Genomic DNA, 23,426 nt, shown 5'->3' on the forward strand with positions numbered 1-23,426 from the left:
GTTGGTACTTCGCAATGAATAATTAAAGCAAAATTGTGTCAATTTAGAATATAGTTTCTTTACAACTATTTTTAAAGTGAGGTTGGAAGAGAATTGCTTCTCCAAAATCCCCAAGTAAATTTAGAAATCAAAAGAAACAGTAAAAAGGTTTGTCAATAAATAGCGAAATAACAGATCGATAACTATAACTATTTTCATAGCTTCTGACTTTTTTTATTGTGACTCTTCACATTCAGTTAGGCCCATTTGTTATATCGTTTTCTTTCTGAAATAAGAGTGTAAATGGAGAATTTAGGATTATTGTCCTGACTCCCAGCTACTTCCCCACTGCAATGATAGGAAGTATTAACATGATGTAAAATCATGTAATCTTGCTTTTACTAAACAATGCCTTGTATATAAGTAAGTCAGCTTTGATGGACAAAGCACAAACACTCTCCACCATAGCCGCAGTAGCCTGTACCATCTATAGGATACCAAGCCTCTTTTAACACTCTCCTCCAATGGTTCTGATCTCTAACCACCTAGAAGGATGAGGACAGCAGATGAATGGAAACACCACCTCCTATGAGTTCACCTTCAACTCACTCACCAACCTGACTTGGAAATATATTGCCATCCCTTTTGTGTTGCTAGGTCAAAAACCTGCAACTTCCCCCAACAGCTGATTTTGATTTGTTTGATTGTAGTCACATGTACTGAAGTACAATGAATAGTGTTGTTTGTGAGCAATACTGGCAGATCACGGCAAGGAAGGACATACAGATCATAGGGTGCGTAGTGCGAGGCATACAGGTGATGCCACAAAGGAAGTGTGTGAAGCAAGATCAACATTATTTGAAGTTAGAGAGCCCATTCATCAGTCTAATGACAGCAGGGAAGAAGCTGTTCTTCAACCTGTTGGTGTGTGTGTGTTCAAGCTTCTGTATCTTCTGCCTGACAGAAGAGGTTGGAAGAGAGCATTACCGGGGTGGGAGGGGTCTTTGATGATGTTGGCGTATTTCTACACATGATGGACTGCGGTCTCTGACTAACAGCATCCTAAGGCCAATTAAGGATGAGCAATAGTGCTCAATTCTAGCAATTCACACATCCCATGAAAGCAGAAAATTGCTCATCTAAATACTACTTAAATGTCTCAAAGGTTCCCACTTCTACCACCCCTTGAGGCAGTGAATTCAGATACCAACAGCTATCTGGGTGAGAAGATTTTCCTCAAATTTCCCCTCAACTTCCTACCCCTTACCTGTAAAACTTTACTCCTGGTTCTTGACCCCTCTACTAAGGGAAAACATTTCACTTTATGTCCCTATGTATGCCCGTCAGATCTTTACATCTCAGTCACATCCTTCCTCTGCCTTTTGTGCTGGAAGAAAGATGACCCCAGCCTAACTCATTTCTCTTCATAGCAATAGCTGCTAGAACAGTTCATAGTTTTAAACCTGAGATGTTTGATTGTCCTGGTCATGCAAAGAAATTGACACAAGGGCAGGTAGGTAGAAGTTAGATTCAGATTAACCATGATCTCACTGGATGGTAGATCAAGTTGGAGATGCTGATTGGCTAATTTCTGTTCTTCTGTTGTTAAAATTGTGCTGAAGTGCTAAGTATGGTTTTGAAATTGTAAGGGGGCTGGTGGAGCAGTAGTCTTGCTTGGTAGTGGTGTGTACCATCTATAAAGTCACTGCAGAAATTCACCCGGACTCCTTAACACCTTCCAAACTCATGATCACTATTACTTCGAAGAACAAGAGCAGTAGATGGATGGGAACATGTCCACTACAAGTTCCCTCCAAACCCCTCATCATCTGATTTGGAAATATATTGCCGTTCTTTCAGTGTTGTTGGTTCAAATCCGTGGTTATTCCTCCCTGTGGGCATTGTGGGTCTACTTTGCTTCCTTTATTCATCCACAGGATGAAGGAGGCAGCATTTATTGCCTGCCTGTAATTGCCCAGAGGGCAGTTAAGAGTGAACTGTGGGTCTGGAGTCACATGTAGGCCAGACCAAGTGAGGGTGGCAGTTTCCTCCCCTCAAGGACATTAGTGAATCAGATGCGTGTTTCCAACAATCAATAATGGATTCGCAGTCATAATTAGATTCTTAATTCCAAATTTTTAAAAGAAATTGAATTCAAATTCCGTCATCTGCCATGGCAGGATTTGAACATATGTCCCCAGAATGTTATCTGGGTTCCTGGATTAACAGTCCAGTGATAATACCTCTAGGCCATCGCCTCTCCATGTGACAGTGCTACAGTACATGGACTGCAGCGGTTCAAGAAGGCAGCTCACCACCATCTTCTCAGGGGCAAGCAGGGTCAAGCAACGCATCCTGGCCCAGCCAACGATGCCAACATCTCACAAGTGAATTACAAACAAAGAGATTAATGATCATCCTGAAAGTCTCTGACATTTTGGGTCACATTTACAGTGTGGTGACCCAAAACTAAAAGACTCCAGTTTGTCTTGTATGCAGGACACAGAACGGAGATGTGAATATTGTTCTCATATCACTTTAAGAAAGAAACATGCTAATGAGGTAGTAACTGGGATGGAGAACACATAATTAGTTGCCCATAGTCAGTACAGGTTGCAGTATGGATGTGTTGTGTGTGTTTCCTAGCAACAACAGTTACTGAATCTCTAACAAATCTGATGAGCATCTGCGCTGTGCAAGCATCAACCAACCCGATCTTTCTGTTGCCATCCACTTTAACTCCTCCTCTCACATGTCCATGCTCCGCCTCCTCCACTGTCAGACTGAAGCCAAACATAACAACACCTGATATTTTGCTTTTGGAGCTTACAGCCCAATGGTGTTATTGCAGCCCAATATTGACTTCACTAGCCTTAAATCTCTCCACCTCTAATCTGTCTATCTTCTGACTCACCTATCCGCTCCACCCTTCCCACTGACCAACCACGATAATCCCCTACATGCATCCACCTTGCTCCATCTCACCTGCCCTTGCCCCAGCCCCACTCCCATACCCCTATTTATTACTGGGCTCAGTCCCCCAACTTTGGGAGGGGTTCTGACCCAATACATTGACTTGCCTGCTCTTCGGATGCTGTTGGACCCTGCTGTGCTTTTCCAGCTCCACATTTATTAACGCTTTTCTTCCCCCTCTCCTGAGTGAATTGACTGATGATGCTTCTATTATCTTTTCATCTGAATTTGCCAGACTAATATTTTACAGCTGACTTGCTGGACCATTTGGGTAATTAAATCTGTTTACTGTAGATCAGAGGCAAATATGTCTACTTGGTTACATGCTGTAGCAGCCCACAAATGATGGACTCCTGTAATACAAATTCAAAAACAACACGTTGAATTATTCAGTGATAGCAAGAACTACAGATGCTGGATCCAGAGACAACACAGTGTGGAGCTGGAGGAACACAGCAGGCCAGGCAGCATCAGAGGAGGTGGGGGTATGAGGTTTGATGATTCGGGTCAGGACTCTTCTTCAGGAGTGGGGTGGGTGAAGGGATCTGGGAAAAGAATGGAGAGAGGAGGGTGGGTGGGTGAGTGGTGATAGATGAGAGCACGTAGGGGCTGGTGGGGATTGGTCAATGAGGTGGGAGGGGCCGATAGATGGGAGAGAAGGTGGACAGGTTGTGTAAGGTTAAGGGAGGCAGGGATGAGAGGGAAAGTTGGACATTGGATGAGGCCGGGGAAGATTTTAAAACTAGTGAATTCCATTGGGCTGTAGGCTCCAGAGAATGATCTTTCTTCTTCTGCACTGAGAAGCTAACGGAGGGGGGAGCTTTCTCCATGGACTGCTGACCTAATAACTATGGGTATGGATTTTCAATTGCTTGCAATACCCACAATGAATGAATGGAAATACTAGTCCATTTCAGAATAGTGTGTGATTTAGAAGGAAACTTAACTGTCTGTGTACTGTTGGCCTTTTATAGTAGTAGATCCCATGGATAAGTGTTGGATCGCCTCTCGAAGTCAGCTCGTGAATTGCTGTGGTACCTTTGTAACTATGACATACTATGACATAACGTGGTGGTAGATAGACTGCTCGGGCTGTTGGCCAATTAAGATACACTGACCTTCAATTTCAGGACAGTTGTGGTTTGCAGTGCTCGGGAGAGTTGAGTTCACGATGCTAGCACCGTTTGAGAATCCAACTGATTTAGTCTCGTAGCTCACTATTTTTCTATGACAATGAAGGGCCCACTTTGACAGCTGGCGGGTTCAATATTAAACAAATGGCCCCAGTTTTTTGTGCTTGCCCAAACCATCCCACACCAGCCTGTGCCCCCTCTCGACTGCTGAGTTGCAATCCCAGTTGAATAATCTTTCCCAATTGTCAGCAATGTTTCCCAGTTGTCCCTAGCTGTGACCTCCCAAGGCAACCTGATCAACAGAATAACAGAAAAGAAAGTAATGATAAAAGTTTTGTGCTTAAATTTGCCTTGATCCTGCTTTATCCCCACTTCTGTGTCACTCGGCAGTGATTTTGTTACTTGTCTAATCAGCTAATGATAAGTGATTTGGTTTTGCCTTTGCTTGCAATTTGGTTATTGTAGTTCAAACAACTGTCTGGTGTGGTCAGTGATTTAGTAGTACAGAACTTGAATATTCCTGACAAAAAGACATCTTTTCAAGGTCTTCATCTTCCACTCAAGGTTTGCAAAAACATCAGTGCTAGAAGGAACAGAATTTATAAAATCATGAGGCATGGATGGGGTTGAACAGCCATGGTCTTTTCCCCGGGGTAGGAGAGTCCAGAGCTGGCAGGCCTGGGTTTAGGGCGAGAGGGGAAAGATTTAAAAGGGACCTAAGGGGCAACTTTTTCATGCAGGCTGTGGTGTGTGTGTGGAGAGAGCTGCCAGAGGAAGTGGTAGAGGCTGTTACAATTACAACATTTAAGAGGCATCTGGATGAGTATGTGAATAGGAAAGAGTTAGAGGGATCTGGGCCAAATGCTGGCAATGCGACTAGATTAATTTAGGTTGGTTAAGTTAGGCAACATGGTGGCTCAGTGGTTAGTTCTCACAGGCCTCACAGCACCAGGGACCTGGGTTTGATTCCAGCCTTGGGCAACTCTCTGTGTGGAGTTTGCACATTCTCCCTGTGTCTGTGTGGGTTTCCTCTGGGTGCTCCAGTTTCCTCCCACAGTCCAAAGATGTGCAGGCTAGGTGGATTGGTCATGCTAAATTGCCCTGAAGTGACTAGGGATGGTCAGGTTAGACAAGAGAAATGCAGGGGTGGGGGATGGGTCTGGGTGGGATGCTCTTCAGAGCAGTGGTGTGGGCTTGTTGGGCTGAATGGCCTGTTTCCACACTGTAGGAATTCTGTCATTTCCAGGCTGACCACTGTAGGGTTTCTATGATATCTGGTCAGCAGGGAAGAATTAGACTGTAGGGTCTGTTTCTGTGCTGATAATGACTCTATGGGAGAAGACAGTGTTTATTGGATGGTAAGTGGATTCTGATAAAGGCATCACCATAGAGAAAGTATCACTTTGATGACTGGGACAGTGCTTTGATTAATCAGTTTCAACCCGCCTGCTTTAAATTTAACAAATTTAGGCATTTATTGTCATTTATCATCTCATTAGTGCCTTCTCCGTGAATCTGAGACAACTTTTCTGCCAGTAAACACACTTGTTTCAGTCAGCATATATATATATATATAAAAACGACATTTTGCTTTACATTTGGCACATTCACAATTCACATTTGTGAATGTCCTGATGATGAAAAGCTTTGGCAAAATGTCTTTTTTAAAATAGTCTGAATACTTTTTGGTAAGTGGATTGGCTCATTCATGAAGGATTGAAAGCTCTTGCCTGTGCCATGATCAGATATGTCTGTTTCTGGCTGAATACCTGAACTTGCCAACTGTCACATTGAGAATCAAATCTACTTCATTTACTCCCTTCAACTAATCAGTCAAAGCTTATCAGTGTGGGCAGTAGCAGAGGAAGTTGGATCCATTCAGTTCTGTTGCATTTAGATGATTTGAGTGAGTAAAGTTCAAAATCAGTGAATTTTACCAACATTTAAATAACAGCACTTTACCTGTTCAAAATGGACCAATTTCAATTAACATTGTTACTGCTATTAGTACTTGAAAATTATAGAAATCATCATAATATTTTACATTTGGATTAACATGTTTCTGCATTCATGCTCATGTCCCTAATCCATTTGACATTAATTTTAATAAATTCTCATTCTTGCTCTCCATTATAATCCAAATGCAACTCCTTCACTAACTATTGTTGAGGGTCATTTTAATATAACCCATAGTAACTGTCAAATAACTTCACAGAGGGGTTCCTTTGTAGGACTGACTATACTGTGACAGTTATATAAAAGAGCTTTCAATCTGTCTTTGTTGTATTGAGATCTAGAAGTCATTTTCCTGGCAACATTTTTTCTGGCATAACGAATGTGGTAAAACTGGAGCACCCTTTGTGAAAGCCACACATTGTTTAACTGGTTTTCAACTATGGGTTGTTGGTAACTTTGCAATGAAATGATAGTGGAGAGAATATTGCATCAGCCCAGTGCCTACATAGCAAATCGAGTGCATCGGTTACCTAAAGAATAGAGAGCAGAGAATATTATGTGCCAGGAAAAGGCTAATTGCAGATACAGTTGGCTAGAGAGAAAATCTGTACTTGGACAAATTATCCTCTAATCCTGATCCATGTCTAACTCACCAACAAAATGCTGGAAATGTTATGGTAACTTTATGCCATCATCAGTAAGGGATATGGCTTGTATTTCTTGAGTGTGATTTGCTGCCATTAATGGTTTGGTTCCAGAACTAGCTGTATATTTGACTTAACAGTTGCCAAGCCAACTGTGAGAATTGTTAAGTAATTCTGGATCAAGGAGGTCACCCTATTGTTTATTTTTTAATGTTAGGTTATGATACTACTGGACATATTGGATCCCAGAATGTAGTTTGGCTTGATAGATCATTTTTAAGAAGTTTGGTTAATTTAGAAGTCAGTCACTAAAACATAATGACCAGAGGCTCTAGAATTAATTTTTAAAAAGCTGGCTTATTGCACAAAAGACAAAAAGAAACACAATCTATCTTGATGTAGAAGACAAAGATCTTAAAATATGCAACAAAGTTTTCAACTTTTTTCCCAACACCATCACTTTACAAAGATTCAAATCCAGAGAGTTTAGTCCTCTATATCAACTCTTTATTTTCCAGTTAAATGATTCTCCCCAATCTCCATTCTGTGAGCTAGGGAGTAGTCTTACACAGAATACTCTCAAAATTGACAACATCGCTCTTTACAGCCTTCCTGGTGATGTATGCTGAGCACCTGGGATATCCCTTATCACATTTTTTCTAAGAAGAAAATACCTATGCTGTCTCAAGATCACACTTGTTAGCCATTAATTGATATCTATGTTGTTGTGTTTTTTTAAAAAATAGTATTCTGGTTTAATTCAGCAAGTCACTGACTACAATCTAATGTCCAAAAACAAGACGACAATTACTTCAACTTAGCTACTGATTTAAGTTAACCATTAATGGAAAATCCACTTTAAAAGGTTAAAACTGCAGTATTGTTTGTTTTATTCTCACACCATTGGCTTTTAATTATATGCAGTTTGAGGTTATTCTCTACCTGTTGTTCTGAAAAGTTGGTGAATGGGTATAATTGGCAGTGCAGCAAGGTAATGCTTCAGTGAAGCTGAAACCAACTTTTGATTTAATGCTAGATATGCGAAGTTGGCACCAAAAGTAGTCAGAGCTTTTTCCACAGAACTACACCAGCTTTGTAATTGTATTCTGAAGGAAGAGCATGCTACTTAAAAACATTTGAAAGGCATTTGGATGGATACATGGATAGGACAAGTTCAGAAGGATATGGGCCAAGTGCAAAGAAATGGGGTTAGCGTGGATGAATGTTTTGGTCGGTATGGACCAGTTTGGGCTGAAGGGCCTATCTCTGTGCTTTAGGTCTCGATGACTCTATGACCTAGATCAGACCTTCAAATCCTACCTCTGTTTACCAGCCCTGGAGTGTAGTAACCTTGTGTTAGGGGAGCACAACAAATACGTGAACCCTACTGGGGAATTTTTGTACTGAATGCTGTGATGATACTGTGGCTTTAAGAGGTGTATTTTGCCCTTTTTTTTGAAGGGAGATTTTAAGGCCAGAGGTTGGAGCAGGCTATCACAGCCATTAGTGTAAACACTTTGTGAGGCCTTGGTGTTTTTTTAAAGGTGGAACAATAGAAGCAGCCTGAATGGGTGTAGTCAAACTTCCACAGAGCCAGGATTTTTAGTTTTAGCTTTCAGCAGTTCCTGTTGGGTTCTTGAAGTGAAAGATATCTTTTCCCTCTCTCTCAGTTACAGCCAAAAGCTAGAGGTTCTTTGCCTGATATGTGAGTTGCATGTGAGACAATCTGTTTTCTGAATTTGCCAAGGGTGTGTTTATGGGATGTTGCTGTACTAAAACAGTTAATTAGTAATAGTTACTGTACCTGTTATTTTGTTACATTTTCCAGTTGAGTTAAGCTGTTCCAATTCCTTTTTTTTTTGTTTATTTTAACTAGAGTGAATGAATAAAATATGTTTTTGTTTTAAATCCATGTAGTTTGACCAATCAAATTGCATGGAACATAACACCCCAGGTTTACCTTCAAAATATTAAAAACAAAATCAGGACTAGACTATCTTCTGAATGTTTTGAGGGAGGTTTGGTCTGGTCCATAATAACATTCATGTTCTTTTTCCAGGTGCAACCTTCCTCCAGTAGGTGGGAGGTTTACCCAAGATGTTGGATTAAAAACTGATTTGGTGACCGCAAATCCAAGCATCATCGCAAAGAGGTGAGAGCGCGACTTTAGCCACTCTGTATTTCAAATGCTTCGATCCTCTGCGGTGGGCGAAGCAGGAATTGGTGACTTGTGGAGATGGGAGGAAGGCACTGGCTTTTTTTTTCGGTTGCCTTAGGCTGTTGCGTTTGACACAACTCACCAAGATGCTGACACTGCTGGGCTAAGGTCTGGGGATTGTCCTGATACTCCTCCAGTGTTCAGAATAAGGTCAAATCAAAGGATGAGAATCTGGCACTGCCCAGTTGTTGGCTAAGGAAGTTTATTTAGTAGCAAGCCCCAAGGAAATCCAGTGCCTTCTCTTGGTTAATGATTGTAACTGGCAAGTTGGCAAGCAGCATTGGTTTTACTACAAGCAGTGATCATTTATTGGTCAACAAAATGTGAGGCTGGATGAACACAGCAGGCCAAGCAGCATCTCAGGAGCACAAAAGCTGATGTTTCGGGCCTAGACCCTTCATCAGAGAGGGGGATGGGGTGAGGGTTCTGGAATAAATAAGGAGAGAGGGGGAGGCGGACCGAAGATGGAGAGTAAAAAAGATAGGTGGAGAGAGTATAGGTGGGGAGGTAGGGAGGGGATAGGTCAGTCCAGGGAAGACGGACAGATCAAGGAGGTGGGATGAGGTTAGTAGGTAGCTGGGGGTGCGGCTTGGGGTGGGAGGAAGGGATGGGTGAGAGGAAGAACAGGTTAGGGAGGCGGAGGCAGGTGGGACTGGTTTTGGGATGCATTGGGTGGAGGGGAAGAGCTGGGCTGGTTGTGTGGTGCAGTGGGGGGAGGGGACGAACTGGGCTGGTTTAGGGATGCAGTAGGGGAAGGGGAGATTTTGAAACCCAGAACCCTCATCCCATCCCCCTCTCTGATGAAGGGTCTAGGCCCGAAACGTCAGCTTTTGTGCTCCTGAGATGCTGCTTGGCCTGCTGTGTTCATCCAGCCTCACATTTTGTTGTCTTGGATTCTCCAGCATCTGCAGTTCCCATTATCTCTGATATCATTTATTGGTCATTAGTTTAATGGTTTATGAAGTAATGAGGAAGTGCTTCTTAGTGACTACAAAGCATTGTTGATAAGTGAGCTTGCATCCATATTGCAGGGTGAAATCTGACACAGTGCAGAAGAAAGTGAATTAAAAGAAAGCTCTTCTTTGAATTCTGATATCTTTCACATATCTTCCCCTGATCAGGCAGGCAGGGCCTCAGTTCAGTCCCTCATCTGAAATATGGTTCCTCTGTCGATGTTTAAAGCAGACACAGATACAGACCAAGAGTACCCTCCTTTGTTGTAATCAATAGATTACTTTGTCTAAAGGCTTTGAAATAGTCAGTACTGCTTCCATGTTGAGTGGGGTAAGTAGGATGCGTAGAGAAGTGGGGAAGGGTGGTGATAGCTGAATGTTTGGGTTAAAGAGGTAAGAGAGAAAGTAGTACATTGAATTGATAAAAAAAGCTGAGAAGTGGCAATGAGTGTTTCTTTTTTCCTGTCTGACAGCTATGCAGAACTCCACAATAGGAGGAAACCTTTTTACACTGACACAATTGTCTACAATGAAGCCCTTCTCCTCTTACCTGCCTTTTCCTACCCCCCGAATACAGCTCTCAGTTTCAGGGCGCTTTATACTCTTGAAGACTTCCAAGCAAAGCAGAAAGTTGTGTTTTTTAACCCCATCTACATCCAACACTTGACCAAGTTTTGGCTTTCCAAAGGCATTCAGGTGAAACGTCTCTCCACTGGCTTAATGATTGTAAGTCTTGCACTGGAACTGTGTGAAGAAGTGTACGTTTATGGGTTCTGGCCCTTTGCTAAAAGTATTGAAGGCAAAGTCATGCTGCATCACTACTATGACAATCAGCTGCCCAAACCAAATGTCCACTCTATGCCAACAGAGTTCCTTCATCTTCTACAACTGCACAGTAAAGGAATTATCAAACTCCAACTGGCTAAGTGCTAGGTGGATCTGGAGTAAAACATAATTTTGAGTCAGAATAGCATTCAGACTGGGGGAAACGAGCAATGACGAGTTTGTTTCAACCAGCATGGTCTTAAAGCTCATCACTTGAGTCCACGTGTGCCACTTTGACTTGCTTGGAGACAAAACATAGACACTTGGACATTTAATTTAGATATAGGACTGTAGCTGGGATTCTTCCAAAGTCACTGATAATTAACCAATTGATAAACTGGGACCCTCGACATGAGCCAACTCTGTGCATTGGAAATGGGGCTGGCCAAATAAAGAACTCAGCAGTTTAATGATGGAAAATAATCCTGAAGCACAATAACGGATGAAATAGTTAAGAAAGCAAACCCTCTTGTCTCTTCCCTGTCTACAAACACCTTCCCATTCTCAACATTTTTACTTTTACAGTTCCTGGCTAATGGTTCTCTGCTAGATCCTCCTTCACCTTGTGCCTGGAACAGCAAGGGCAGTGTCAGTGAAATGAAACAGATTTTGGCCACATCATTATAGCCTCTGGCAGGAGAGGACAAATTCTTGCTGAGAAACCTGTCGCTGGCTCTGAATTCCAGTGTTAAGCGTGTAACTGTACTGAATGCCACACCAGCATTGTACTGGCCTCCCTCCTTTTTGTCAATACAATTCCAAAGAAATCTGACATCCCACATTCAAGCTGTGTATTATGTCGAGAGAACTGATTCGAACCCGGGACAGCCTGCAAGAAAGCAAGAATTTACTTCTACATAGCACCTTTTCATGACCTCTGGACATTCCAAGATCCCTTTTGGCCAATGAAGAATTTTTGAAGTGTGGCTATGGGAATATAGGAAATACAACTGTCAATTTGAGCATAGCAAGGTCCCACAAATAGTGAAAACGGACAGATGATCACAGGATTAATATGAAGTCAGACATGAGAAGTTCCTTTTGCATCATTCTTTTTCTGAAAAAGATAGCCATGGAAACTTTTATACCTGCCTAAACGGTCAAAACTATTGAGACATTGCTCCCTCCAACACTGTGGGACTCTGTCTGTACTGCTGCGCGGAGTCACTCTAGATTTAAGGCCGAAGCCAATGGATAGGACCTGAATTTACGAGCCCATGACTGAGAGGCAAATGTGCTACCAACTGAACTGATGTCTTTCTGTGACCTCTGTCTGAAAGTTCAAATCCATTCTGTGTCAATGCCACTGCTAGAGCAGCAGAGGGACATTAAATGATTGCACAAAAGGTTCATTGCTAATGTTGTCAATATTTGCAATGATATTACAGAATGTAGATTCACTAGAAATAATATGAGCTGAATTTATTATTACATTATGATGGGATGCACAGATTCATTTTCCCTTATATTCAGAGGTGATCTAGTTGAAGTATTTCAAGTGGGATGGTGGAATTGGGGCAGGGGTCAAAAGAAAACCTTAAAAATCCTCTTGATATATTTTACTTTGGAAATACTACTAAAATATTGGGGTGCGAAGAAGGGTAAATGAGGTTCAGGTGCTGATCAGTCACGATGTAATTGAAGATGAAACAGGTTAAAGAGTCAGAGTCATATGACAGAGGTGAAGCCCATCAGACCTATGTGCATTAATTCCACTTCCTTGCATTGAGCCCATAGCTTTGGATATTATGGCACTTCAAGGGCCAAATGCTGCAAAGCGTATTAGGCTAAATGGGTCTGTGGGAAAACTCAATGGGATGAAGGGCCTTGTCTCTGCTGTATGACTCTTACTCTTTAGCCTGTTCCATCATTCAATTATATTGTGACTGATTTATCCACCTGGCAACCCAACATTAAAGGGGAATGAACGTCCCTACACCATGGGTTTTCCTGAAGATCTCTTATCCTGATTAGCCCAGTGCTACCCGAGTAGAGCACTTTCAATGAATTGGCTAATTTAATGAGAGATACCAAATTACTTCTTTGCCTTTTGCTCTTTGCTTTTGTTGTGAGAGGGAGAAAGAGAATTCCACAATCAATTCTTGTTGACTTTTTGGAGCTCCAGGCATTTTTTTTTACAAACTCTGTTTTGACAGTTCCTAAGCAGGACTCTCCAGTAAGTTGAAAACCTTTAACACTCAAGTATACAAGATAATGAGAGGCACATACACTTGTGTACAAGATGATGAGAGGCATAGATAGAGTGGACAGCCAGAAACTTTTTCCCAGGGTGGAAATGACTATTGTGAGGGGGGCATAATTTTAAGGTGATTGGAGGAAGGTATAGGGGAGATGTCAGAGGTAGGGTCTTTACACAGAGAGTAGTGGGTGTGGAATGTGCTGCCGGCAGTGGTAGTGAAGTCAGATACATTAGGGACATTTAAGCGACTCTTGGATAGGCACATGGAGGATTGTAAAATGTAGGGGATGCTGGGTGGTTTGATCTTAGGAGGGTAATAGTTCAGCACAACATCGTGGGCCGAAGGGCCTGTACTGTTCCATGTTCTATATTCAGACTTTTGGAAAACTGACCCTTTTCTATTTAGAGAATGATAATTTGCTCCTGACTTCAGCTCAACGTTTAGATAGTGGAAAAAAACTACTATATTTTCAGACAAGTATACATACTGTGTCCAGAGAGCTTTCAGAGTGACATTGAGAGAAGACTCATTTGACTTAAAACTACGATTTGTGCTTATGTACTTTAAACACGGGGAACGTAATTAAAGATTTTAAAGCTTGATTATTTATGTACTTCAGCAAAACTTTCAATCATATTCAGGCACTTTTGGGAAAATTCTGATGAGTAATCAACTGCTGCATTAGCTGTAGCTCTGAAAATTGCTTTCTTAATAGGTATGTACATTGATTTAGGTCTGTTTGTGTTTGTATGGCTACCTGTGTATTGCTCAAGTGCCTATGTGTTTGAATATATCTGGCTATGTGTTTGAGTATTTAGGACTGTAAGTCAATGCAATTTGACTGTAAGTCAAATGTTTTTTCCTCTGTGACCCTGTTATAAGGCTTGAAAATTGCAATGACCCCTCAGTGAGAACGGAGAGGGTGGGAGGACAACTGTCCAACTGTTCATAACTTAGTCAGAAATCAGTGCTGCCTAATAATTTGCTGACGGCACTTTGAGAAGTCTGACCGCACATGTGGAAATGTTTACCCGCAGTTTGTGTGTGTATCAGTAGCAGTAAGCATTTGTCTGTGTGTCTGCGTGGGATCATTGTTAGGCAAACAAATGGAACGTTAAACCAAACCAAGTGATTGAAGTAAAAGCAGAAGTTGCTGGGAAAGCTCAGCAGCTCTGGCAGTGTCTGTGCAGGGAAAAAAATTCAGAATTAACGTTTCGGGTCCAGTGACCCTTCCTCAGAACAGTGATTGAAATGCCCTGGAGCTGCAGAGAGTCAACAAGATTTTGTTACCTTGCAGGGCTCTTTTTATTACACACGGGAAGTCTGGATGATGCCAACTTTAACTCAACAGGTCAGTGGGGGGCTGCAGTGTGTTTCTGACTGGGCCAGTCCTACAGCTTGGAGCCATGTTTTAATTCCACGTCATTCTGGGCCCTGGATGGAATGGGATTGTTAGAAAATAGAAATGTTGGCACCCATCCTCTGAATTCCCAGTGTGCAGAGTCATAGGGTTACCTGGCAGTTAATCTGGTTACTCACCTACTATCATTGGATTGTCTTAGGTGATAGATTTTTCACAACTGCCCAGCTCTATCGGGTAGGACATTGTAGATTTAAAGGTATCTTGGTCATTAAATTGTGTGGTCCACCTCCGTATTTAAAAAAAAATCATTGATATCAACATCACCCACAGGTCGGTAATTTTCATGTTGAATTGATTTAAGTTTACTTTGAAGTTTTGGTTCTTCTTGTCGTTTGTTGATGTTGTTTTTGTGAAAATATGGGAAGTCATACTTATTGATTATAACACAGGCTAATCGTTAATGTGAAAAATTCTAGAAAAAGTACTGACCTCTCAAATTCAGTTAAATAGGCATTTTATTGTTTTCTTTTGCTTCACATTCATCCTCAACAGCATTGCCAACGAGGGCAGCATTTACTGCTCATGACATAGTTACCTTTGAGAATATGAGGGGGTCTCCATCTGGAATTACTGCAGACTGTTTGGTGAAGGTGTTTCCAGTAGTACTATCAGGGCAGTCTAGTGTTCTGACCCAGTAACAATGAAGTGCACATCTGTACCTATCTTGCATATGCAATTACAAAATGTGTATATACAGTTGTGTGCATAAAGACTGTACATAGAAATGCAATATGTACATACTACCCATGTAAATGCATATGAACGTTCATGCTGCTGTAAATAATGAGAACAGAATGTAGCAAATGTGAATAAACCAAAATGTACAATTTTAAACAAAACTTTGTAAAAATAGAACCTCTACTGTTGTAGGAGGGGCTGATAATTACAAATAAATTTATATGGTGACAACGTTGTTTCTTTTTCAGATGTGAGTTGTTTTTTCCTTGACAGCTCCAAATAATGGTTGTTGGCTTGTTGCACTTGCTAAGTACGGCCCATTTATACTTTCACACCGATTCCACGGCAAAACACTAATTACATATGTCTAATTATTTAAAACTTGCAACAAAGGAACAAATTCTGGAATGCTTTTGGTCCCAGTTCTGGCTAAACAGGAGTTCAAGTCAGTGATAGTGCTGCAACAACAACTTGCATTCAGATACTACCTTTAACATTCCAAGCAAGTTAACTGCACCATTAACAAACAAAACTTAACACTGAGATGTTAGTGCAGATAACATAATGTTCTAAAGAAGGGTCACTGGACTCCATGTTAACTCTCCTTTCTCTCTACTTGGGGTGCCAGACCTGCTGAGTTTCTCCAACAATTTCTGTTTTTGTTTGTTTCAAATGATGCAATGCACCATCAAAGAAAAAAATTTGAAGTGTCTAAGCTAGTGCAGTTTAGAGTGGGATTTCCAAATGACCAATATTGTACTGATTCTCTGCTTGCACTCCAGATTTCCCCAGTAGAGGTGTAGCCTTACTGAACTTAATTAGGCATAGACTTTTGTCTTTGTTGCTCAGGCAGAAATTATTATTTAAAGTGGATTACAGAGAGGAAAATTGGCAGAGAGATCACACGTCAGAAATGGAGCCTATCCAAATTCTCCCCTGTTTCAGATATTAACCATATAAGTGAATAAATGAACAAAAGCTGTATCAATACAGAGGACTGGGACTTTTCAATGGTTCACATTGTAGATTACAAAATTTCAGAATGAAGAGTGAATTCTCTCTCCTTGTCCAACACACGTAAAATAGATTTTGTGCTAGGTATTCTATGAGAACTTTGGAGCCTGTGGTAAAAAGGTATTGGAGACATTTTAAAAACAATCCAAATGCCAAAAATGACAAAGAGTGGCAAATGGATGTGGGTTTCAGCTGCGATGATTTCCTTTTCTGAAAGAAGGTCAATGAGTTATGTGGAAAAGACACCTCGAAAAGGTGGCCTGCTGAGTCTTGGAGTCTTGTAGCATGGAAAGAGAGCCTTCGATCCAACCACTCCACGTCGATCATAATCCCAAACTAAACTGGTTTCTCCTGGCTGCATTTGGCCAAAATCCCTCCCAACATTTCCTGTTTATGTATTTATCTAAATATCTCTTACATATTGTCACTGTACCCACATCCATCACTTCCTCTGGAGATTCGTTCCACACATGAACCACTCTCAGCGTAAAAAAAAGTTGCCCTTAATGTTGTTTTTAAATCTTGCCCCTCTCACCTTAAAAATATTTCCCTGGTCTTGAAATCTGCCACGCCATTCACTTGCAATTCACCCTGTCTATCCGCATGATTTTATAAACCTCGAGAAAGTCGCCCTCAAACTCTCACACTCCAGCAAAAAAAAAGTTCCAGCCTATTCATACTCTGCCCATAACTCTCATCTTCAATTCCTAGCAACATCCTGGTTAATCTCTTCTGAACCCTCTCCAGTTTAATAATATACTTCATATAATCTGATCAAAAAGCGATGGACGCCAAAAGCAGAGAATTACATGCCAGGTAGTTTAACATGTGCCATAAGAAAAATGTTAGAAGCTATTATTGAAGATTTACAGGGTGCTTTGTTAAGTTCAAGGCAACTTGGCAGAGACAACATGGTTTTATCAAAGGTAAATGTTGAACTATTGGAATTCTCTGAAATGGTAACTTGTGCTGTAGGTAAAGAGGACCCAGTGAACTTTGATTTTCAGAAGGTTTGATAATGTGCTCCAAAAGAGTTTTGCAGTAAATAAAACATCGTGGTGTAATGGGTTGGCTAATAGGAAGCAGAGATCGGGAATAAGCAGGTTTTTTTTTCAGGCTGGCAAGATGGCACGAGTGGTGTGCGATAGGGTCAGTGCTGAGGCCTCAACTCTTTTCTATATATACAAATGATTCGGGTCAAGGGGCCAAGGGTATGGTAGCTACATTTGCTGACATCACAAGAATAGGAAACAGAGTTATGAAGAGGACGGGAAGAGCCAACAGAAGGAATATAGATAGTTTGAAAATAAGCAAAGATTTAGCAAATGGAGTACAATGTGGGAAAGCATGAAGGTATCTGTTTTAGTATAAAGAATTAGAAAAATCATATACTAAATGGTGACAACACAGTGTGGAGCTGGAGGAACACGGCAGGCCAGGCTGCATCAGAGGACCAGGAAAGCTGTATTTCTGAAGAAGGGTCCCGATCTGAAACGTCAGCTTTCGTGTTCCTCTGACACTGCCTAGACAGCTGCATTCCTTCAGTTCCACACTGTGATCTCTGACTCCAGCTTCTACAGTTCTTGCTGTCTCATATTCTAAATGGTGACAGGTTGCAGAAAGGAGATGCAGAGAGATCCGGATGTCCAAGTGCTTGAATCACTGAAGGTTAGTCTGCAATAACAGCAAATATTTCAGCAAGCTAATAGAATGGTATGGTTTATTGTGAGGGGAATTGAATGCAGGATTAGGGAGGTTATGATTCAGTTATGCAGGTGTTTGTGAGACTGTTATGGAGTGTGTGTACAGTACTGGCCACCATACCTACAGAAGGATGTTAATGTGAAGGTTTATTATACTAATACCTGGAATGAGCAGATTGCCTTATAAGGAAAGGCTAGATAGGTTAGCCCTGAATCCTCTGGAGTACCTCAGAGTCAGAAGTGACTTGAATGAAACAGAGACGATGCTGAGGCAATGACCAAGTGAAAGTCAAAAGAATGTATCCTCTTCAAGAGAATCTAGATTGAGGGTTACTAGGACTCAAACTACTGGAGCAAGCAAGACTTCCAACTCAGTGGAAGACTGTGCTTTAAGAGCTCTAGCCCAAATATAAACTTATGGTTTAAGTTGCTGAGAGATAATGCCTCTCTCTGTGAGCAGTTACTGAAACAAAATTAGAGGAGTTCTGTCCTCATGAAATTTCTGCCCCATCATGATCAAAACAATCAGATCATAATCACATTTCTGTTTGTGGAACCTTAGACCGCAGTAACTGGCTGATATGTTTTCCCACAACAGTGACAGAAAAAGTGATTGAGGGGAAGTTGTTAAATAGAGGAGGGTGAGAAGATTGCTTTGATAGTGCGAATTAGACAGGAGTCAGTTACAATGATCTGTTTGTGTTATAATGACTTAGGAAAGCCTAAAATTATGAATGGCATTGTACAAGTCCTTTTTGGGCACTACAGTTCTGATCCTCTGTTCATTTATCTGATTTCTAATAGGCACAATGCTGTCTTGCAATTACAAATTAATTACGACTTAGTTCGTAATTAAATGTTGGAGTCTATAACATGTGCTTTAGGTTCAGAGATAATGGGAACTGCAGATGCTGGAGATTCCGCCTGGGAACCCTGCAGCCATATGGTATCAATGTGGACTTCACCAGTTTCAAAATCTCCCCTTCCCCTACTGCATCCCTAAACCAGCCCAGTTCATCCCCTCCCCCCACTGCACCACACAACCAGCCCAGCTCTTCCCCCCCACCCACTGCATCCCAAAACCAGTCCAACCTGTCTCTGCCTCCCTAACCGGTTCTTCCTCTCACCCATCCCTTCCTCCCACCCCAAGCTGCACCCCCAGCTACCTACTAACCTCATCCCACCTCCTTGACCTGTCCGCCTTCCCTGGACTGACCTATCCCCTCCCTACCTCCCCACCTACACTCTCTCCACCTATCTTCTTTACTCTCCATCTTCGGTCCGCCTCCCCCTCTCTCCCTATTTATTCCAGTTCCCTCCCCCCATCCTCCTCTCTGATGAAGGGTCTAGGCCCGAAACGTCAGCTTTTGTGCTCCTGAGATGCTGCTTGGCCTGCTGTGTTCATCCAGCCTCACATTTTATTAACATGTGCTTTAGGTGTTCAGTTTCATTTTCATTGTTCACTTCAGGCAGAGCCTTTTATTGAATGCTTATGGCAAATAGAATGCTCATGTTACGTCTCAAATTACATTGCCATTTTTCCCACACCCAAAGGCATACGCTGTCTATTTTCTATATGGTTGCTTGTGGGTCTAAACTAGACTGGCTTAAAGTCATTTAAAAACTTGGCTAGTGAAAATTAACAAAGTGTGGAGCTGGATGAACACAGCAGGCCAAACAGCATTTCAGAAGCTCAAAAGCAACTCATATTCCGCTTGGGAACCCTGCAGCCCAATGGTATCAATGTGGACTTCACAAGCTTCAAAATCTCCCCTCCCCCACTGCATCCCCAAACCAGCCCAGCTCGTCCCCGCCTCCCTAACCTGTTCTTCCTCTCACCTATCCCCTCCTCCCACCTCAAGCTGCACCTCCATTTCCCACCTACTAACCTCATCCTGCCTCCTTGACCTGTCCGTCCTCCCCAGACTGACCTATCCCCTCCCCACCTCCCCACCTATCCTCTCCTCTCTGCCTAACTTCTCTATCCATCTTCAGTCCACCTCCCCCTCTCTCCCTATTTATTTCAGAACCCTCTCCCCATCCCCCTCTCTGAAGAAGGGTCTAGGCCCGAAACGTCAGCTTTTGTGCTCCTGAGATGCTGCTTGTCCTGCTGTGTTCATCCAGCTCTACACTTTGTTATCGTGGATTCTCCAGCATCTGCAGTTCCCATTATCTCTCGTGAAAATTAACCCTCTGTTTGCTAAATTAGCCCAGAAAGTTGAACCAGCTTGAGGAAAGTCTTAACTGAAGTTTCATGAGAAATAACTTGCCCCTCCCATCAACGCTCACTTCCAAATACATCAACAGGTTCACATCAGGTCCCATCCAGTACTTGTCTAAATTTTTTGTGTTCCAAGTAGGAGCCAAGGTGTGGCACGGTGGCTCAGTGATTAGCACTGCTGCCTCACAGCACCAGGGACCTGGGTTCAATTCCACCCTCGGGTGACTGTCTGTGTGGAGTCTGCACATTCTCCCCGTGTCTGCGTGGGTTTCCTCTGAGTGCTCTGGTTTCCTCCCACAGTCCCAAAGAAGTGCAGGCTGGGTGGATTGGCTGAGGCAAATTGCTTTGTAGTGTGCAGATCAGTTGATTAGCCATGGAAAATGCGGGGTTACATAAATGGGGTGGTAGTTGGGTTTGCGTCAGTTACTTGTCAGAGGGTCAGTGTGGAACTAATGGGCTGAATAGCCTGCTTCTACACTGTAGGGATTCTATGAGGTGTTTATGTGTGTGTGCATGCCTTTGCAGGTGAGATGTTTGCAATAAAGCTCTTTTGACGTTCCCCCTTATCACACTTGTAAGGCTTCTAACATAGAGATTTTCAGCAGTTGGAAAGAGAATTGAAGGATAACTTCAAAAGACCTTTAATGTACGCCTCACCTGCCCAGTGTGTACACTAAGGTGTTCCTCCAGCTTCCAAGTTCTGGTGAATTTGGCCAAACAGCCTGGATAATCACAGGGCACTTGATACAATAACTTGCCTGCAACCTCCATTCTCCTCTACCTCTCAAACTAAAAGGAATACCCCAAAAAGTGCTATTTATGCACCTGAGGAGCAGGGGATGGATAGCACAGCTGTCTCTCAACTGCACGCCAAAAAATGGACAAAACAAATGATCCACTATTAAAATTGTGTCGTGGTTAATAGTCAACATTTAAAAAATCTGTTGGAGCACTTCACGTTGAAGTTACATTTTTAATCAGCCCTTAGATATTAATGGAGGTTATTTTCCCTAGTCAACCTGTTCAGAGATGTTCTCACATTCCTCTGAGGCAGGTGGGACTTGAACCCAAGCCTTCTGGCTCAGAGCTAGGGATATTACCACTGTGCCACCACAGCTCTAAAAATAGCAGTGCATATAACCATAAATGACAGGTTAAATATTTTCACTTAACTTATTTTTCTAATCGGGTTATTTAGAGATGGTATTACACATGTCTGGAACAGGTGGGACTCAAACTCAGCTCTCTTAGTCCACAGATAGGGACACTACCTCTGGACTCTACCTCTGTACCACAAGAGTCCTAGTCAGCAAATTAATTTTTAATTAACTTATTCTCACTAACCAGCCTCTTCAGAAATGTTATTTCACATCTCTGGATTGTATGACTTGAAATCTGGCCTCCTGGTCCAGGGGTAGGGACATTATGACCATGCCAGACGACAGTCCCTTAGTTGGTACGTTAAAGTTGATCAGTAAATTCCAGACAACTGCACTAAATATTCTTAAAGCCCCCTCCCATAATCAACAAAAAAGGGAAATTTATTAGAAGAGAAATTTATAATGGTTCAGAATCTATGCTTCAGTCTATGTTTCAACTCTAAGGCAAAAACTAACCAAAGCATACAAGTTGACCAAAAAGCATTTGTAAATGAAAACAATTACATTTACAGCAGATTAAAAGGACAAATTTTGAAATGTTGTTACAGAAGACAAGGTGATCATATATTACTCGGCTCTGATGGACCGTTGAAAATAAGAGCCACTGGAATAAAAAAAGTCAAAAAGAAACTGAGTGATGTGTATAAAGTAGTGAGTACTCTAGACAAGAGGAAAACTGAGCAAATATGTTGTGTCAATTTTTGTGGACCAGACCAGATGACACCCAAAGTATATTATCAAGATAGGCCAGACCCTAAATTTTATTTTATTTTTTAAAAGGCTAACGTAAGGTGCTGTGTTCCAGATGTGATTTGATTGGTCCACCACTAATCTCTAATCAAAACACACTTTATTCTTACAACACAGTTAAAATATAACAAAAAGAAGAACGGGCATAACTTTATCAAAATATTTAATAAGATATTGTATGACTTAACGACTAGTCATCAACAGTTCCATTATGAAGCTCCTCTGTCTAAGACTTCACTCTAGCAGCAGAAAACTTAAACTTTCAGCTCCAGCAGCCAGAAAAACCTACTTAACCAACTGAAAGCAAAACTAAAGAGGCAGATTGCTTCTTTCTTCTGGTCTTGAAAGAGACAGCGTATGAGAATAATAACTGTTGCTGAAGAAGGATCATTGAACCCGAAACATTAACTCTGATTTCTCTCCACAGATGCTGCCAGACCTGCTGAGCCTTTCCAGCAATTTTTGTTTTCATTTATAACGTCCTTTTGGGTCTGTTTGACCTTTTATATTGTCTGATAAAACACCCAGAGAGAACTGAAAGCTGTTTACCAGCTGCCTGCCTGAAGGAGACATTGCTGTGCCACTGCGACAACACCCCTCACAAGAGAAAGAGAATAGAGCACATCTCTTAATGGTGCAGTGTTATTACATTTATACTTTAGGGATATTATGGCAGTGTAAGATAGACAGGAGAAAAGTTTGCCTACAGTGGTGAATAAAATAGGGAGTGAAATAAAAATCAGAAAAAAGCTGTTCAATGAATCAGAAATTAAAAATTCAAAAGTTGGTCCTCCTGCAAATTAGGTTGGGTAATAGAGACATACTCCCAAGACTTTCGAATATACTGTTCAATCTTCCAGAAAACTAATCGAAGTAAGTTACAAAAGTCATTACAAACTTATAAATCATTTTTTGAGAATAGGTCAGGACAAATGTTTTTGGCTATACATGATATTGATATGGAAGACACATTACCTATAAAACAACATTTTTACAGACTCAATCCAGAGATGTTAGTTCAGGAAGTGAGTACGAATTTGCAGGTAAACGTAATACAAGCCATATCCAATTTGTGAAACATTCTTGTTACTGATTCTTTGCAATCGGCTGAGTTAATACATTTTTCAGGAATAACCAAGGAAGGAGGTCCACCTTAAATAGTAAAGTTTTCGTTAAGAGGTTTTTGTGGCCTCTAGTTTCTCCTGCTAGTGCATGGTACACAACAATAGCTTCCAAAGCTGGATATTAGTGTGTCCACATGCTGAGTGGCATATGTGGACTATCCAAAGAGCTTAGAAGAAAAATGATTTGTGATGTAATGGTAACTCGACCAGTTCTGGACCTGTAGATCTAAGTTGAAGTCCCATGAGAGGACATGGATGATGTGTCATAATATCTGTAAAATAAGTTTCATTAACAATGTGTAAATTCTGACACACCAACAACTGGCTAGACCTCTTTGATAGGTGTAGCACACCAGCATCTCCAGATTGAAAAAGCTCCCTGCACAGTTTCTTGCATCGAGCAAACATCATCCACATTCTGAGAGGATATCACTCTCAGAATTTTAAAAGGGAGTGACACCACGATTTGCT

The 23,426-nt window shown here is 41.6% G+C and overlaps 1 protein-coding gene across 3 annotated transcripts in view; it reads left to right on the forward strand.

Moving 5' to 3' along the window:
- Positions 1–23,426, forward strand: part of LOC125466311 (alpha-2,8-sialyltransferase 8F-like) — an 83,108-nt gene that overhangs the window by 33,732 nt on the left and 25,950 nt on the right. For 2 of the 3 annotated variants that reach the window (XM_048560657.2, XM_059638674.1), the window contains exon 7: positions 8,745–8,837. In XM_048560657.2, the coding sequence (XP_048416614.2) occupies positions 8,745–8,837 (93 nt within the window). Of the gene's footprint in view, positions 1–8,744; positions 8,838–10,329; positions 15,207–23,426 lie in introns of those variants that run through there. The other variant, XM_048560658.2, reaches the window with a different exon arrangement.

The sequence above is a fragment of the Stegostoma tigrinum genome, chromosome 31 (assembly GCF_030684315.1).
Source record: "Stegostoma tigrinum isolate sSteTig4 chromosome 31, sSteTig4.hap1, whole genome shotgun sequence".
Taxonomy (NCBI): Eukaryota; Metazoa; Chordata; class Chondrichthyes; order Orectolobiformes; family Stegostomatidae; genus Stegostoma; species Stegostoma tigrinum.